The sequence below is a fragment of the Lipophrys pholis genome (assembly GCF_963383615.2).
Source record: "Lipophrys pholis genome assembly, chromosome: 7".
NCBI lineage: Eukaryota > Metazoa > Chordata > Actinopteri > Blenniiformes > Blenniidae > Lipophrys > Lipophrys pholis.
In genome coordinates this window covers 2,591,388-2,609,407 of record NC_137638.1, presented here as the reverse complement: position 1 = coordinate 2,609,407, position 18,020 = coordinate 2,591,388, and the positions used below count along the sequence as shown (strand labels likewise).

The following is an 18,020-nucleotide window of genomic DNA, read 5'->3' as shown; positions in this document are numbered from 1 at the left end:
AACCTCCAGGAAGCTTCCCGATCAGATGAAGCTCCTCAGCTGCTCCTCTCAGGCCACGTTTACACGTTCCCGAGTTTTTAGAAAAACTTATATTCCCCCCCTCTACGTTTACAAATAAAAATCTAAATTTACACGGACCCACACATAGACCTGGGTCAGAGCTACTATGAGCATGCCAAACCTGTAGGGGGCAGCGTAACGAGAAGCATGAAGCCATGCCAGCCACATCAAAATCCTGGATAAAACATGACGTCATGAAATGCGACATAAATTGTCTACCCTTCTGTCTAGGGTTTTCAGAAATTATCGTTGTGGCGACTCAAAGCTGCTTTTAAAGGCCAAAATACAGAGAAATATGACTGTTTGTAAAAAAAACCCGGGTACGTGTAAACGTGGAGGAGTGGCCGCTCCACTTTGAGCCCCTCCTGCTGGCTGAACTCCTCATAGAGTTGCAGAGTTGCAGAGATGCTGTATCTCTCTCTGTCCTCTCTGTCCTGTCAGGTGCTGGTCGAGTTGCTCTCTAATATCCTGTTCGAAGGCCAAGTAGCACTTCGTATTGACAAGCTGTTAAATTTCCACACAAGATGAATACCACCACATTTGGACGCTTCCACCCATGTGATGAACATGACGACAATAACTTGGACTCATTATTAAATTTGAGGGAACTTCCATTTAATCAATTTCAAAATGTGCCACGTTCTTATTGCACATTTCTTTTCCCAAGTATAGTAATTTACGTTACGTACAGGCTTTCACTGAACAGCTCAATGTTATTCAATTCAGTTTTTATTATGCAGCACCAATTCATGGCTTCTGTGTGAAATGAGACAGAGTTTTCTTTGGTCACCCACCCTGTCTCTGTCTCAGGATGAGGCTGTGGGTGTGGGAGCAGTGTGCGGAGGCGAGCCTGGTCCTGCTGAGCCTCCTGACGTTGGCGCTGTCGCTGGGGAACCTGTCCACCAGGGGGCTGCAGGTAAACGCTCATGCACAACACTGCTCGTGTAACGTGAAACTGTGAAAAATGCCTCCAAAGCATATCTGGTGTGTTCCCTGCAGACAAGCCTGCGGATGTAATTATGCATTCAAACATACAGGCCGTCTGAAGTCCTGTCTGAGGTTCATGTGTTCATTTGAATGACTGTGTACTGGATTCAGACCCTATCCTTGTCATCGGGTCGCATCGCATCTTTCAGACAGCAAAAGGCACAATATGCAGAATTCATAAATATCCTATGCAAAATAATAAATAAATAAAAATGGAGAATGCAACGATCATAACAGGAGGAAGGAGAACAGAAATCCAGCTTAGGAGGAGGATGGATTCATAGTATTGAAAAAGTTCTCGACCTTTATATAAAGATTGAAGGCTGGCCGATCGACAGAAAACAAACCTGCTTGTAAAATAACTGACTGCAACTTTATGGTGTCAAAAAAAGGATTTTTTTCATATTTTAATTAGTTGAGATATCAAAAACAAATTGTAATGATGCTGTTTTTCACTGGTTCCATGTAAATAAAAAAGTGTATAAAGTGGCTTTTCTCACAAGCTGAGTGATTGTGCATGAATACATGCATCCTGTGAGGAAAGTTGCTCTTAAAAGGTTTTTATAGTTTTTATTTAAAGCTTGGTAAGAGAACAGCAGAGAGAAAACCCCTGTGGATGCAAGCTCAGGTTAAATTTGAATTTTGTAAAGACTTAAGATCAACTGGAAGACGCTCAACAGTCTGAATGCGAACGAAATGGATATTCCTTGATCATCGATTAGATGCTTTTTATAACGTTCTTTGTTTCGGCATTCGGGGAAGAAGTTTGTTTTGGGGTTTTTGGGGCGGCGTTCACTAAAACAGCTGTGAAAATGTTCAGAAAATGTACACATGACACTTTCACGTGGTCACATACACACGCTGTCTTTGAGTCGCAGCATCTGCTAAATTCTAACAGAAAAATGAAGAGAACGGATTTCATGTATTCAACTATCAACATAATGTTTTATCAAAATCTGAGTGCTTTGATGGCACGGTGGAGCAGTGGTCAGCGCTCTCGCCTCACACCAAGAAGGTCGGCCTAAATTGGCAAATTAAATTAGTTTGCCAAGACAGAACCTGCTGGAACCTTGCATGGTCCCAAAGGGCGCCCCCTAGTGGCCCCCCGGGGTGGGCCGTGAGAGGTCGTTGATCATGAGAAATGATGAAAACTGATAAACCAAATTCTGAGTCATTTATATTGTGAGTGTGGATTTGAAGTTGGTGTCCTCCTCTGACCTTCAGCTAAAGCTTGCTCTGGGTGTGAAGCAGTCGGCGGTAGAGAAGCTGAATGAAGCACACTGATCACATTCGTTGAAGAAGGAAGTCACATGGAAACATGGAGCTCATTCTTCATATCTGAAGTCAAAGATGTGAAATTACAGATAATCAGAGTTGGACTGATTTGAACATAATTTCTTTCACTTGCTTAGATAAGTGTTGACAAGAAATTGTGGCGATTTATAGACTTGAATTCTTAATTTTGCTGTTAGATTCAGCATAGTTGCCGTAATGGAATGGATAGAACAATGATTCTGATGAAAGATAGAAAAGTTGTTGTTTTAATAGACACTTTATTACCATTATATTATTTATAATATAATGGTAATATTTAAAATTATGGCATATTTATAATGGCATATTTATTATTATGAATTATTCTGTCTCTTAGGGGAGTTCATCTTGGTGTCGTATATCAAGCACGTCAGACATTTTATAGTTGATGGGCCCCAGGAGGTTGGATGATTTTAAACTGGACCGAGCCACTTCACTGAACCACAGAACCATTCTGCTATTAGATGTGGTGTTAAACGTATGAAAAAACAAACAAACATAATGCATGTTTCATGTTAGAAAATAGCTCAAACGCAACAGATCCTGAATGAGACTTTTGGAATCATGCATATTGATTAGGATTTAGGATACTTGTGCTGTCATTCATTTCTCTCCACACTGAGTTCTTTAACTCAACGAATCATTTCCATGACAATGTGTCTTTCTCACTTACACTGTACGTCTGGTATTCCCAATGTGTCTGGGCCTCTCACAGCTGCTCTGCCTCACGCCATCACGTCGAGCTCAGCACACATTCCAGCGGTCACTCTGATGAATCTCAGCCTGAGTAAAGCCACGCAGCCATCGGCCTGAGTTAATGCTGCTGATGCACTTCAGGAATGAGTGTCTGCACACAGCAGAGCCCCGTACAAACCACTGTGACCCTGACTGAGCATCAGGCTCTGACCAGCAGGTTCAAGGCCCAAGCAGGCTTCTTTTACGTAACCTGTTACCGTTCAAACGCTGTCACGCGTCACTGATTCATGCACCCGTGCCCCCACTGAACATTCCATCCACTAGAGGGCAGTGCAGTTTAAGGTTGTGTAGATCATCAACATGGGAGGCATTGTCCAGATATTCTGATGTTCATCTAAGGACATATCGGACATTTGTTTGTGTTCACGCACACATTCACACAGTTTTTCCTTCAAGTGTCGTAATCTGTGGTTTTTTTTGTTTTTGTTACGTTATCTGGTCACACATGAGCTATTCTGCTCCTCACTGCCCCCACAGGTAATCAGGGATATTAATCTGTTTAATAATAATAATAATAATAATGATAATGATAATGATAATGATAATAATAATAATAATAATAATAATAATAATAATAATAATAATAATAATAATAATAATGATAATAATAATGATAATGATAATGATAATAATAATAATAATAATAATAATAATGATAATGATAATGATAATAATAATAATAATAATAATAATGATAATAATAATGATAATAATGATAATGATAATAATACTAATAATAGTAATATAATAATAATAAAATAATTATAATTATAATAATAATAGTAATAGTAGTAATATAATAATAATAATAATAATAATAATAATAATAATAATAATAATAATAATAATAATAATAATAACACATTTTATTTATAGGCACCTTTCACAACATTCTTTCACAAAAGTTACAAACATAAAAACCAATACAAAACAGGTACTATAATTAAAAAAAAAGGTGAGACGACCATGCTGTGTATATACGTATGCGTGTGTGTGTTTGATACACACCCGTAAGCTCCCTGGAAGTGAACCAAATTACTGTAAAGACAGAAAAGACAGAAGCTCCGTCTGTGTCAGTCACGATTAACGTTGAGTGTATTTGGGCCTTTTCATATTTTACAACTATTGCTGCAGTTTCATGACGGATACCACCGTGACTTATACACCAAACAATGCTGGCATTGTTATCAACTTAATCCTGTTTTATCTCGTTATTGTCTGTAAGGCGGTGTGTCTGAATTTCTGCGTGTATTTCTGAGTTTTTCTCGCCAAATGTCACATTGTTCAAGGAAATTTAATGGAAAAGATTTATTGTCGTTGAGACATAATTGCAGTCATTTGGTTGGATATTAAAGAAATACCTGAACTCTGATAAGATTTGTTTTTAAGGATACATTCCTGTGTGGAGCAAATTAACTTGGTAAGTATCACGTTAAATATATCATTATATTATATTATTATATTTCTGAGAACACGTCTTCCATCATATTCTTCTCCCGTGTCCTGCTGGTTGCTATACCTCCTTGTTCCAGTGACACAGACATATTACATATAATAAATAATCACATGCTGAAGCTCATAATTATTAATATCAGTCAACAAAAAGTTGGAATATAAGGATTTAGAAATCAGAGCTGTCATCATTTATTCCTCACATGGATTATTAATATTCATATGAAAGACTGGACCTCACTCTATATCTGCTGTGTGTGTGTGTGTGTGTGTGTGTGTGTGTGTGTGTGTGTGTGTGTGTGTGTGTGTGTGTGTGTGTGTGTGTGTGTGTGCAGGAGGAGGGCGTGGCCTCCAACAGCCTGGAGGAGGACCTTGAGGTGACTACATACTGGTGGGGGGAGTGGGCCAAATGGACGGCGTGCACCCGGACGTGTGGAGGCGGAGTGATGACACAGGAGAGACACTGTCTGAGGCAGAGGTCAGTCGGCTGGGTGGAACACACCTTTAGATGAGTGGTCAGCACGATACAAAGCACTCAGTTAAAATAGTGATAAATAAACAGATATAAAGGCGTCACCTGTCAGGTGATAGTTATTTCAGGCATGTGTGGATCAGGCATCAAATACAAAAATACTCCAAATTACTGATTGAACAACTTCCCAAGGTATACGTCGTGAAATACATCCATATGGATTGAAGTTATACATTTATAATCAGCCCATATCATTAAATGGTCTGCTGCGTGGAGTTCATCTACAGTTGCTCTCACATGTATTGATAACCCTTGAACTTTTTCACATTTTATCACGTTGCAACCACAAATGTATTTTTTTAATGTAAATGTATTTTATGTGATATAAGCTGATGCAAATGTGTGTTTTCTGTCCAAAGAAAGAAAGTTGCTGCTGGGAAGGACAACATGACCTGTACAGGAACGGCTAAGAAATATCATCTCTGCAACACTGGAGTGAGTCCCAGACGTCCAGCGAATAGCTCACCTTGATTTGAACTGATCAGCCGCGCTCCTCATTCACCTCAAACACAAATAAATACTTTTTTTCTTTTTTAAGTTGGTCTCTCTGCTGTGCAGGAATGTCCTGCCGCCGGGAGGAGCTTCAGAGAGGAGCAGTGCTGGTCTTTCAACTCCCACCTCTACAATGGGAGGAACTACCTGTGGAAACCTCTTTATCCTGGTAACTAACGCCCACAAAGCCTCTCATTAGAACAGGATGCAGGTGAGTGAGAGGTACAGAGCTTCACTCTTTTGGATTCCTTTCAAATGTCTTAAAATCCAAGCAACCAGGAGCCCGTTTTCACAGAACAACACAGAAGTCCAATAAGGGATGATTGTAATAATCAGATCCGACGCTGCATGGATGCATCATCCGCTTCAACTTTAAGGAGTTTTATGAAAGCCATAAACAACCATTGTCTTTTGTAGGCGTTTGATGTATTTATCCTGTGTTTGCTGTCTGTAGTGACTCTGACCGGAGCTCTCCATCTTGTCCTCAGACGACTACGTTCATATCTCCAGTAACCCGTGTGACCTCCACTGCACCACCACCGACGGCCAGCGGCAGCTGATGGTGACGGCTCGAGACGGCACCTCCTGCAAGTACAGCAGCTACCGCGGCGTTTGTGTCGACGGCAAGTGTGAGGTGATTCCCACTTTCTAGTCACCTTCCACAAGAGCCGTAATGCAGGACTGGTAATAAACCACTGCAGACGGTCTTATATCAAAATATCAAACTTTCAAAACAGTTCCTGCCAACTTGAAAGACGGTAAAGCTCAAAAGTCAGTGCTCACTTCAAACTCATGTCACTAAAACCTGCAGAACAAGCCAGAAATCTTTGTCTACATCTGGACTCAGAATGTGGACCACCTCAGCCATATAGCGGGGTGAGAGGTGAAGTGGTGGTGGAGCCTATAACTGCAGTCCTGAAGGCGCCACGCCGGCTTCCTTTGTGTCAATCTACTTCAAAACCCTGTAACTTGCCTGTTAAGCAGTGAATGCTCTCTGGTGTCAACACATCTCTGGTTTGAGATGTTTTGATCACCAGGAACAAATTCACTCAGGATGAAAAAACAGAAGCTGAAGCAACTTTTAGTTTCTCTTGCTCTCCACAAACCTGGAGACAATCTGAAGTCACCAGTGAAGCAGATGGAACTGTAGAGGAGTTTAACATTCTTTATGTTTTTTTTCCTTCTTTTCTTTATTCTCAACTTGTTGTTTTCCTTTGTTTATGGCCCCTTTTGGAAAAATAACCTCTGTTTCCCCCTTTCCACGCTGCTGCTCAGCCCATCGGGTGTGACGGCGTGCTGTTCTCCTCCAACACGCTGGACAAGTGTGGCGTCTGTCAGGGAGATGGCAGCAGCTGCAGCAGAGTCAACGGAAACTTCCGGCGTGGAGCCTCCACCCTGGGTGAGCCCTCCTGCATTCTTCGTAGCGCCACAAGTTAGGGATGCACTGAGACCCACATTGGGAATCGGGTCTGATACTTCACGTGGTACTTGTACTTGTGAAAACTCCCCAATACAACCTGACATCAGTGCATCCTTATGATAAAGTCCCTCAGATAATGTTAAACCTCTTGTCTGTCATCAAGGCTACTCTTTTATCACTCAAATCCCTGAGGGATCCTGGGACATCCAGATCATTGAGAGGAAGAAGTCAGCGGATGTTCTGGGTGAGTACCAAAGAATCAAACAGCTTTAAATCTTGGTGATGAAAAGCTGAGTCGGCACTATTTGCCTCGTCCTGCAGCGGTGACAGACCAGGCGGGAAACTTCTTCTTCAACGGAGCCTACAAGGTGGACAGCCCACAGAACTTCCATGCAGCCGGCACCGTCTTCAAATATCGCCGGCCAATGGATGTGTACGAGACCGGGATCGAGTACATCGTCACCAAAGGCCCAATCGACCAAGCCATAAATATCTTGGTACGTTCACCTCTGAAAAGTTGTTTTTTTCTTTCTGTTTTCAGTGTTTTCATATTAAAAGAGAATGCAACCACCACCAAAACTTTCATACAAATAATTTAAGTAATTTATTTTTTTAAATAGTACAAAATGTCCTTTCTCTATATGACATTCACTGTTAGTCGTTAGATGAATTACTTCTGCTTAACCTTTATGACTTAATTCACCTTGAAGGATCAAGAAACTCAAAAGAAGAGTCAGAGGCAACAGCACATCCTCGGCTCATCCCACAAATGCATGTTTTTTTCATAATAAGCACCATTTGATAAAAGTATTCCAATAGAGATGGACTGATACGGATACCAGTATCAAGTATCAGGTGCAATACTGCACAGAGTACTCACGAAGGCTCCCTGATGCAACCAGGTGAGTATTATGTGTCATGCGTCGACAACGTCGGACGCAGGTACGCATGAAAGCTCGAGATTCTCTGAAATGAATGAGAATCCAGTTGCACCAAGCCGTGTTTCAATGCGTAGATAGATGCTGCGCACTGTCCTGTGGGAGGTGCGTGTGCCATCGGTATCGGTACCCGGTATCGCCAAGTAGCTAAAGGTTAGTACTCATACTTGTCCTTAAAAAAAAAAGTGGAATTATTGCATCATTGCTAACTAACTAACTAATTATTCATCATTGCTAACTTTGCCCGTAATGTTTCAGAATCATGTTTCAGATTCAGTTCTTCAAATTGATCCCCGTTCCCCTTTCTTCTCTTTCTTTCCTTCCAAATCATTGCTCTTCTAAAGCCTCAGTAGCCCTAAACTTTATTCTTATTTCTCTCCCAGGTGTGGAACCAGAATGGCCGTACACCCTACATCACCTACGAATACACCGTGCTCCGAGACTCCCTGCCCCCGATCCCGCCTCCTCCCGTCTACACGGGCAAGGACAGCTCCACCGGTGACGTGTCGATGGAAATGGGAGGCCTGTTGGCCCCCAACAGCAGTTTGTACGACCAGGTGGACTCTGGGGGTCGGTTGGAGTCTGGAGGGTCCGACGGGCAGAAGGGCCAGGAGACGAATGAGGTTTACGTGGAGACGGGAGACATTAAATGTGATGGAGACGGAGCAGCAGGCCAACAATTTACAGGTAGACACTTTGGTCCACAAATGTCCAGTGCTTGGAACTGTGGGTTTAAAAAAGAACAGGAAAGACTATGAAAAACAAGAGAATACAGCAAAACCTGATCAACAGAGTCAGACGATTTTGGAAAAACGTGAAAATCAGAGCCTGTATGAGAGTAAAACAGATTTGTGTGTGTGTGTGTGTGTGTGTGTGTGTGTGTGTGTGTGTGTGTGTGTGTGTGTGTGTGTGTGTGTGTGTGTGTGTGTGTGTGTGTGTGTGTGTGTGTGTGTGTGTGTGTGTGTGTGTGTGTGTGTGTGTGAGAGTGAGAGAGAGAGAGAGAGAGAGAGAGAGATGTCCTCCATTATTTATGTTGCTAATATAGAAAGAGGATCAGCAGCGGATGAAAAATTCAGAGTTTTGCGGTCTTTTCTCCTTTTAAAACGACCTGCATGACAAACGGAGGCAGTAATGGCCTCCCTGCAGCCTCTCAGCTGACTGCTTGGGTCATCGCAGCGCCGCTCTGAGCCCAGGAGGAGGAGGACGAGGAGGACGAGGAGGAAGAGGAGGATGTTTGGGGCTGAAGTCACACCACAACAGACAGTGGCTGACTGAAGCAATGTTTTCTGGGTTCCGCTCTGAGCTGGTCAAAGTTAGATATGGTAATGCACGTGGTAATGAAGACCATACTAAGAATAGGGATGCACCGATTCCACTTTTTAAAAGGACAAGTACAAGTACTCACTTTTAACTGCTTGCCGATACCGAGTACCGATATGAGCACTTCTTAAAGAGGTCATATTATCCAGCTTTTCAACACTTTCACATGGGTCTTGTTTATTACCCCAAAACCAGCTTATCCTTGATTTTCCTCCATTTGAATATTGGATCATAGGAGCTGCATTCAGAATCTGCTGTGAGCTGGACTGGCTCCGCCCACACATGCCCATCTTGGGAAGAGGAGGAAGTACTTCCTCTGGTGGTGCCATGTGCCAGAGCAGAGCTGCCTCATTGTGGGAGGAGTCAAAGGGAGGGCCTACCTTGATTGGGATTGGCTAAACCCCCGATGACACTATATAGGGTTTGATTTCTGATTGGCTGGTTGGAGCAACAGACTTTTTAAAACCTGAAACAAGCCAGGGACAGAGAGGACAGACTGTCTTCACTTCTGGGACGTCAGTCCAGGTATGGGGACGATTATTACTGCTGGAAAACCTTTTGGAAGGGAATTTTTCATAATATGTTGTATATATGTTTTGAAGACATTACGTGCACCTGCAGCAGCCTTACAGGCTACAGAATGCATATTGCAGTACGTAGTAGTATGTAGCAGTATCAGACCCGATAGTGGTATCGCTATCCGTGCATCCCGACTAAGAAACCTTCTTCGGTCCAGATGTGACTTCACAGAAAAGAGTACGGTCAGACTGGAACCAGATCAACCTGTCTACCTAAGATTAGTGTTTCTTTCCCATGGAAGCAGCTCAAAGGTCATGAAGAATAATATTCCAAATCCAGCCTGTTGCACATTAATACGTGATAAGATACAGGTCGGATCCATTTACCGATTTCACAACAACTTGAAAAACTGAATTTATTGTGGTTGTTGTTCCACCGTTGTTCCATTTTAGTGAAAAGAAAATATAATACTATATTATTTATATATAATAGATATAATTTTTCAAAACATAGTCAAGAGTTGTTTTGCCCTTCGAAGTCTTGATCCAGAGTTTTTCCTCTGAAGGAAACAGCAGCCACACAGGCAGCACTGCCCAACCTGATGTCGACGCTGGGTCTCTGGATGCAAGGCCGGACTCCCCGAACCTCATCTGGAGGGTCCTGCTGGACGACTGGATGGGTCCAGACAAGCTGCTCATCAACATCAGCACCAATCAGCTGCTCACGGAGGGAGGCGCTTCGTTCTCGTCCGAGCTGGGACCAGCAGAGGCGGGCATGGATGGAGGGCGGCCGTTTGACCTGAACGACATGCTGGAGTTCACACTGGGCTCCAAACACAACGACAGTGGAGACCATGTCAACACCAACAAGACGGTGCAGAGCGGACTGAGGCCTTCCAGTCGCGCCAATAGAACCAGGTAACCCAGAAGGGTTGCAGAGGTCTGCGTCTTGTGTAACAAAAACAGACCTTTTTACCACTTTTCACCATTTAGAGTCAGGAAGTATTACCACAGACTAAGGGAGTCGCCCCTAACCCTGATTCTGGAGGGGCTTCGTCCTGCATGTTCAGCACAGTAACTACATGACGCATCTCGTTTTAACTTTGGTAACTCCAAACGCCATGAAGTCCTTCTCCTTTTTGTAGTTGCTGCAAATATAATGATAAAATAATTCAACAGTGTTGTAGTAGGTTAAGCAGGGTGGACCCTCTGCCTGAAGTACTCGTACAAGCACGTTTATCCCTAAAAGGTTTGTACACCACAGACGTCGAAGAGGTGACCTGAGGCCAGATGGTAGGAATAAAATACCAACGGCATCATAGAATCACTTTTCCAGCCATTTATTTTCACCTCTTATTATTAATAACCCACGCCATAGTTTTATATATTGAGTGTTTGTGTGACTCAACCAAGAACAATGGATAACTTGTTAAACATGAATCTCAAGTCAAATTAACATTTTTGGGGGTAATTTTCACAAAATATTTATACTTAAGACCCTGGATCACCGCTCCATGACTGGGCTTGGACCAAATTTTTTCAATTCACGCAAAGAACATAATTGATTAAAAGTGCAAATTATATATCATTTGCGTCGTCCAGCAGTTTGAAATGAATTGTACATGCAGGCAATGGCAGACAGGCAGATCTACAGTCAGGAGAGCTGGCAGGTTTTTTGTTTTTTTTTGCATTTATTATATTTATAATTCACGCTGACCTTTTGGCTCCGTATCTCAACACGCCTTCAGCCGTCCAGCAGCCAGCAGCCATAAAGCATCCAGAGACACACCCCCGGTGACACACAGAGAGCCGAGGAGCGCAGAAACACAACCACACTTAGGAATGAATAATTCAAGGTATTTGCAGGCAAAGTGAGAAAGATAATGCACATAAGAAAAAGTGCTGACAGATTGGAGCCACCGAAGAGAATAAAATGTTGTGTGGGAATCAGACCGACTCGCTGGTGGGATTTAACTCCGAGCGCCTGATTTTCAAATAAACGTTTGGCAGACGGAGCAACTGGTGTTATGAGAAGAATGTGGCCAGGACTTTTATGTGATGTGATAAAAAAAAAAAGAATAAAGTGCGTCTGCTTGGCTGAGGCCATTGAATCAGCTGTAGGTGTCTGAAGCCTCAGACAGTCTTCACATGTTTCGAGCTTTCAATCAATAAAATACTGGACTCTCCTGACTCCTCACAGAGGGAAAGTCTCTTGAAGGATGCAGAATATAATGTAGATTCAACCTCAGAATGAATTCCCTCCAGTACACCAGACACAGGAACAGGGGACGTTTTTCCAGAACTGTAGTTTATAGTCTCGTCTTTGCGAAGTTGGGAGACGGACTGATATTTAACCACATCATGTTCAGATTTACAGTAATCCAGCCTCCATCCTATAGAGTTCTCTGAGTCGTCCTCAATTGTGGCTCCATCTTGACCAGAGGTCTTCCACCTGAGGCTCTGGAGTGGCTCTTCAGCTGCTCAGTGTGCTTATATTTTTTTTAAATTTACATACTACAGTAATTAAAAAAAATAAAATGGTCTAATCTCAAGGATAAAATGGCTAAATAAAATAAAACAGCCAAAATAGCACCAAAAAAGGGCATAAAATAGCTGAAACTACTAAAATAATATATAAAAGAAAATACAGTAAAATAGATTAAAAGAAAATGATTAAAATTGCTGGTAAAGAAGTATTTTTTTCAGGAAAAGAATAAAGAAAAAAAGGGAAATGATTAAAGAAAAAAGGGAAAAAAACAAATGGAAAAAATAGGAAAAAAGAAAGAAATACTAATATCGCTAAATCTGCTCTAACCTCGCGGAAACCTATGATGATGACTGTCTGTCAGTTTACTCTCACTGCAACGCTTTGTCTGTCTGGAGAAGTGTGGCTCAAAGCTGGAGCGATAAGGCTGTGAACACCGCCACAGCCACTTCACAGGCTCACACTATGTGTCCCGCCGTGTGTCGCAGGGGGAACCAAAGACTCAACCAGAAAAACCTGAAGCTGAGTCCTGCTGACATGTACCGCTGGAAGCTGTCTTCTCAGGAGCCCTGCAGCATGACCTGCTCTATCGGTGACCACACACACACACACACACACACACACACCTCCACATAGAAATCATGTAAAATTGTGCATTCTCTTTCCACCATCTCCAGTTTATGTCTTAATCAACACAACCTTGTTAATGACGATATATAACACATGGTCACAACCTTTTTTGGTGTTTGCATCCTATTTAGGCAGTTTACTGCTTAATGAGTATTAAGGGGGTCACACATGTGCGTACATGAACAGTGTATACAGCCTGGAGCTGCTTTCCGAAGCTGTTAAAGTTTTGTTGCGATGATTAGGCAGGCAGAAAAGTGTAAAAACACATGTTGCCTTCTTATCCTAATTCTCTTCATACCTGTCCAGGAGTGTCGAGGTCTTTCGTCACGTGTGTTCGTTACGATGGCGTGGAGGTGCACGATATGTACTGCGACGCTCTGACCAGACCGGAACCGGTCCACAACTTCTGTATCGGAAGAGAATGTCAGCCCAGGTACAATCCAGCCAAAATCAGGACCTTTCTAATGAAACTTACACTTCATGCGAGTTTTAGAAATATGAAGATAATTCATTCTCGGTTGATCAGAAAAAAAACATGTCCTGACAGAACTTCTAGTTATCCTAATTTGATCGTAATTTCAAAGATTCAAAATTTGTAATTTTTAATAACTGTATGCTATAATTATTAAAACTATTATAAATAACATATCTCAGTTCAGGTTATTGTCAGATATACAACAGTTTTACCATTTTATATTTAAAGGGTTTGTGATAAAACCCAACCAGTTGGTCACCGTCTCGTGTTTTGACTTGCTCCAGGTTTACGTGAAGTCTGAATGAATCTAACGGGATGAGATGTGTGTGTGTTCAGATGGGAGGCGAGCAGCTGGAGCGAGTGTTCACGGACGTGCGGGGAGGGCTTCCAGTTCCGTCAGGTCCGCTGCTGGAAGATGCTGTCCCCCGGCCTGGACAGCTCCGTGTACAGCGACCTCTGCAACACGGCCGACCTGGAGAGACCCGTGGAGAGACGACCCTGCAAGAGTCCAGCCTGCGGTCCACAGTGGGAGGTGGCAGAGTGGACCGAGGTAGGATTCATACCGGGAGCAATCATTCAGGCACAATTTTCTCCATTCATACCTTTGGGTCAATCCCTCCCCTTTTCGCTGGTTTGAGCCAGATTAAACATTTATGCAAACATCCTCCACAACATGCCTTCTGTTTGCTGACGACGCTGCTGCTTAATGTGCTTCTCTTTGATTCAGTGTCCTGCTAAATGTGGCCAAAAAGCTCAGGTGAACCGGGATGTCCGCTGCTCCGACGAGACCCGACCATGTGACCCGATGACCAAACCTCCCAATGTGAAGAACTGCACCGGACCGCCCTGCGAACGCCACTGGACTGTGTCCGAATGGGGGCCAGTGAGTCCTTACTGCTTACTGCTGCATGTCAGCATTCGGGGCAGGCTGCACACATATTGAGGTCAAAGCTGTTTTGGGTGTTTCTTGTTCAAATCCTTCATCTCGGCTTTTCTGTAAATTTTCTCTCCATGGGGCCTTTCACATTTGGATAGTCGGGAGATTTTTTTCACACCTGCATTTGGTTCACGTGGCGTTCACACTCACTTTAGAGACCGGATCAAACCGCCTGGAAAACATCACCCAATTACACAATTACCAAAACAAACAGTGAACCAGAGAGGAGGTAAAGAAAGAAACACTTCTCATTGATTGGTCCGGACCGAAAGAGGAAGTCCCGCTGCTTTAGCCCGTAGTGGCTCGGCTAGTTAGCCCGTGGCTAATAGGTAGCCACAAACAACCACGACATAAAGTCTTCAGACCAGATATCAATGAGAGTCTTCCTCACTACTTCTTCCTCTCTACTCTACGTCTGGCCGCGAGATATTTTCCAACTTTTTCTTTTTGCGTCCGCTTCTTCTGATTCGCGCGGTTAGCCTTGTTTGTTTACTACCCAGAATGCATTGCGAACTACGTCCTCTCACCCCGCCCACTAAGGAGAGCTTTTGTAAACAAACCAAGACCCAGCATTTCAAGGGGACCAGAGATCCCTTGTTACCTCCAGTACAGAGTTCCTGGGAGATTTCACTTCGCCCAAATAAAATGTTTGTTCCCTGAAGAGACTCTGGTCCGGATCAAACAGGGAACAGATGTCAGCACTTAGAGCGTGTTCACATATAATCACAAACTTCAAATCTTAGGGTGTCATCTCAAATAAACATGATTTATCTGATTAAACGTCTCGTCATGGACTCTTATATTTTTGTAGCGTTTCTTTTCTCTTGTTTACCATACCTGGTTTTCACCGTCAAAATATTCTGATCGTAGATACTCCCTTGTGACCTTTGACCCTTCCTCTCCCGCAGTGTTCGGGAGCGTGTGGCCAGGGGAAGATGGTGCGTCACGTGTACTGTAAGGCTCCAGAGGGCCGCGTGGTTCCTGAGAACCAGTGCTCCCTGGAGAACAAGCCGCTGTCCATTCACCCGTGTGGGGAGAGAGACTGCGCTCCGCACTGGCTGAGCCAAGATTGGAAGAGGGTGAGGTCTCATTAGGGACGAGTACAAGTACGAGGACTAACCTTTAACTACTTGCCGATACTAATTCACACTGCATAAGCAAAACGATACCCAAAGGCTATGTAATGCTATGTGTTGCAGTCAATACTTTTGGAGGCACAAGAATGATGTTTTCATCCCTCAGTGCAACACAACTTGTGGCCGCGGTGTGAAGCAGAGGATCGTCCAGTGTGTGGGCATCAATGGAGGAAAGTTCCAGATCTTTGAGGAGGAAACGTGTGGAGACAGCAAGAAACCCGAGGAGGAAAACACGTGCTTCGAGAGGCCCTGCTTCAAATGGTACACGACGCCCTGGTCTGAGGTGAGTCCACGAGGTCCGTCTGTTCAGCTCAGACATCAATAACAATGCCTGTGAGAAGATCCCTTAACGTCTTCGAGGAACGCCCAAACTGCAGATGTCCACGCTCGGGGGTTCCCGGCCTCTAAACAAAGCCGTCAGAGTGAAAGTGTCCTCCTCTGTGTCCTCAGTGCACTAAAACATGTGGAGTGGGAGTGCGGATGCGGGACGTGAAGTGTTACCAGGATAGGGAGCTGGTCCGGGGCTGCGACCCTCTCACCAAGCCGGTGGCCAAACAGACCTGCACCTTGCAGCCCTGCCCCACCGAACCGCCAGGTAACAACTGCTGCTCTTCTCCAAAAACTGAGCCCACACCAGGTACTGGAAGGTTTTTATTTCTCCATGCAGTGATATGTTTTAACATTTAGCATCACGGAGCTAAAAAACTGAGAAAGCGCCGAGAAATGACTGTCTTGTATTTAGTGCTAGATAGATCAAGTTGAATTGAAGTTCTGGTCAAAAACAACTCCCAGGTTCCTCACAGTGGTACTGGATGTCAAAGTAATACCATCCAGTGTTTACATTATGTTTCCTCTCAGATGTTTTTGACCAAATAAAGTAACTGAGTTCAGAACCTTCTAGTTTTAATAAGTTGAATTAGTATCATCTGGTTTCATAGATAAATAGATTTGTGTGTCGTTTGCATAACAATGGAAGTTAATGAAGTGTTTCCTGATAATATTCCCTGCAGGAAGCATGTATAATGTGAAGCATATAGGCCCTAAGACAGAACCCTGTGGAACGCCATGTTTAACTGTAGTCTGACCTAAAGAAGCATTCACATGAAGGAAGTAGAACCTGCCTGATGAATATGACTGAAGCCAGTTTAGTGCTGTACCTTTATTTAAGCTCAATGATATGATGCCCTCTGTACAACATTGTTTTAACAATTTTCCCCAAAATTAAACACATTTTCTCCGAGGTTCCAACAAAAACTTATCTGAATAATCTGGATTGCAAACCGCTTAGATTTTTTTTTTTTCCTCCATTAAACAGAAAAACAAAGAATGTAGAAGGGAAAGCAATACACACACAAAGAAATCTATATAACTGCAACCAAAATACACAAGATGTAAAATAATGAAAGTCCAGGACTTTGATGCAGGAGGCATGATATTACAACGGTCCATTCTTCAGTCCAATACAGTTGTTTTGCAAATCACATTTAAAAAGCATCAGCACCACTCTCACAGTTTGATGGAATCTCCTTAAAATCCCCGGGTTTGTTTTGTTCCCAGATGAGAACTGCCAGGATCGGCCCTCCACCAACTGTCTGCTGGCCCTGAAGGTCAACCTGTGCAGCCACTGGTACTACAGCAAGGCCTGCTGCCACTCCTGCCGCACCAGCCGACCTCCGGCCTCCTAGTCCAGTCCTGCTCGGCCCCCGAACTCCAGGAAACACCCGGCACACTCGCCTCTCCAGCTGTCAAAGTCCACCGGAGACTCCACCCTTTCATTTTCACTGGCTCATCTGTCAGCTGGGTGACTAAACCATCAAAAAGTCCTTTCAGTCGTCAACATGACGTTGCACATTCTCATGGACACACAAGGTGACTAACGATCCAGTCGTTCCTAATGCTCTGTCTACGACACACCTTTGTGTTACTGACCAGAACTCCATCAGCCTTAGACGGCCAGTGTGGAGGTCTGTTTCTGGTCCATGAATACGAATTGGTGGCAAAACAGAGTTTATATCTTGACTCTGTTTATTCTCTCTGCCTTTCCTTTCTCCCATAAACCAAATCCCAGCAAAGCACAAGCAACATTCCACGTACACCAGTTAAGGGCAGAGGATCTATTTTTCTACAGGTTTAGGTTTTGCGAGAATTTAAGAATATAATCTCAATTATTTGGTCAATTCTTTTTTAAATTTCGTCTCTTTCAATGGAATAAAATAAAAATAGCATACGTAAGATTTTTGTTTTATATCAAGATTTTAATTGATGAAATATGTTGGAAAACTATCGTCTCAGTGCATCTCTAAATATTAGGATTTATTTCAATAATAATTTCCCTGCGGGGTCAACAAAGTGTTTCTGTCGTGGTCGAACCTGAACCACCGGCCTGCATCTTCCCCGATCTGTTAACCACTCGGACTCAAAACAAGACAGCAGTTCATCACAACAGATAACTGCACCTTCTCTCTCAGGATCATTTCCATTTGTCTCTGTCGGTTCTATAACAGAGTGGAGTTTACAGACCTCCATCACCAGTCAGCAGTTCACTCGTTATCGCCTCCATCGCTGCTC

At 43.2% G+C, this 18,020-nt stretch overlaps 1 protein-coding gene across 1 annotated transcript in view; it reads left to right on the top strand.

Moving 5' to 3' along the window:
- The window catches only part of ttc16 (tetratricopeptide repeat domain 16), a 28,039-nt gene extending 10,188 nt beyond the window's left edge, over window positions 1-17,851 (top strand). Inside the window, exons 2-19 of the mRNA XM_080468388.1 lie at window positions 871-976; window positions 4,905-5,047; window positions 5,461-5,536; window positions 5,660-5,762; window positions 6,082-6,227; window positions 6,869-6,992; window positions 7,177-7,257; window positions 7,335-7,510; window positions 8,335-8,638; window positions 10,356-10,707; window positions 12,763-12,866; window positions 13,211-13,337; window positions 13,716-13,929; window positions 14,107-14,262; window positions 15,225-15,395; window positions 15,559-15,735; window positions 15,903-16,047; window positions 17,010-17,851. Coding sequence (XP_080324514.1) covers window positions 872-976; window positions 4,905-5,047; window positions 5,461-5,536; window positions 5,660-5,762; window positions 6,082-6,227; window positions 6,869-6,992; window positions 7,177-7,257; window positions 7,335-7,510; window positions 8,335-8,638; window positions 10,356-10,707; window positions 12,763-12,866; window positions 13,211-13,337; window positions 13,716-13,929; window positions 14,107-14,262; window positions 15,225-15,395; window positions 15,559-15,735; window positions 15,903-16,047; window positions 17,010-17,137 — 2,832 coding nt within the window. The 5' untranslated portion in view covers window position 871 and the 3' untranslated portion in view covers window positions 17,138-17,851. The remainder of the gene's footprint in view (window positions 1-870; window positions 977-4,904; window positions 5,048-5,460; window positions 5,537-5,659; window positions 5,763-6,081; window positions 6,228-6,868; window positions 6,993-7,176; window positions 7,258-7,334; window positions 7,511-8,334; window positions 8,639-10,355; window positions 10,708-12,762; window positions 12,867-13,210; window positions 13,338-13,715; window positions 13,930-14,106; window positions 14,263-15,224; window positions 15,396-15,558; window positions 15,736-15,902; window positions 16,048-17,009) is intronic.
- Window positions 17,852-18,020: the final 169 nt, after the last annotated feature.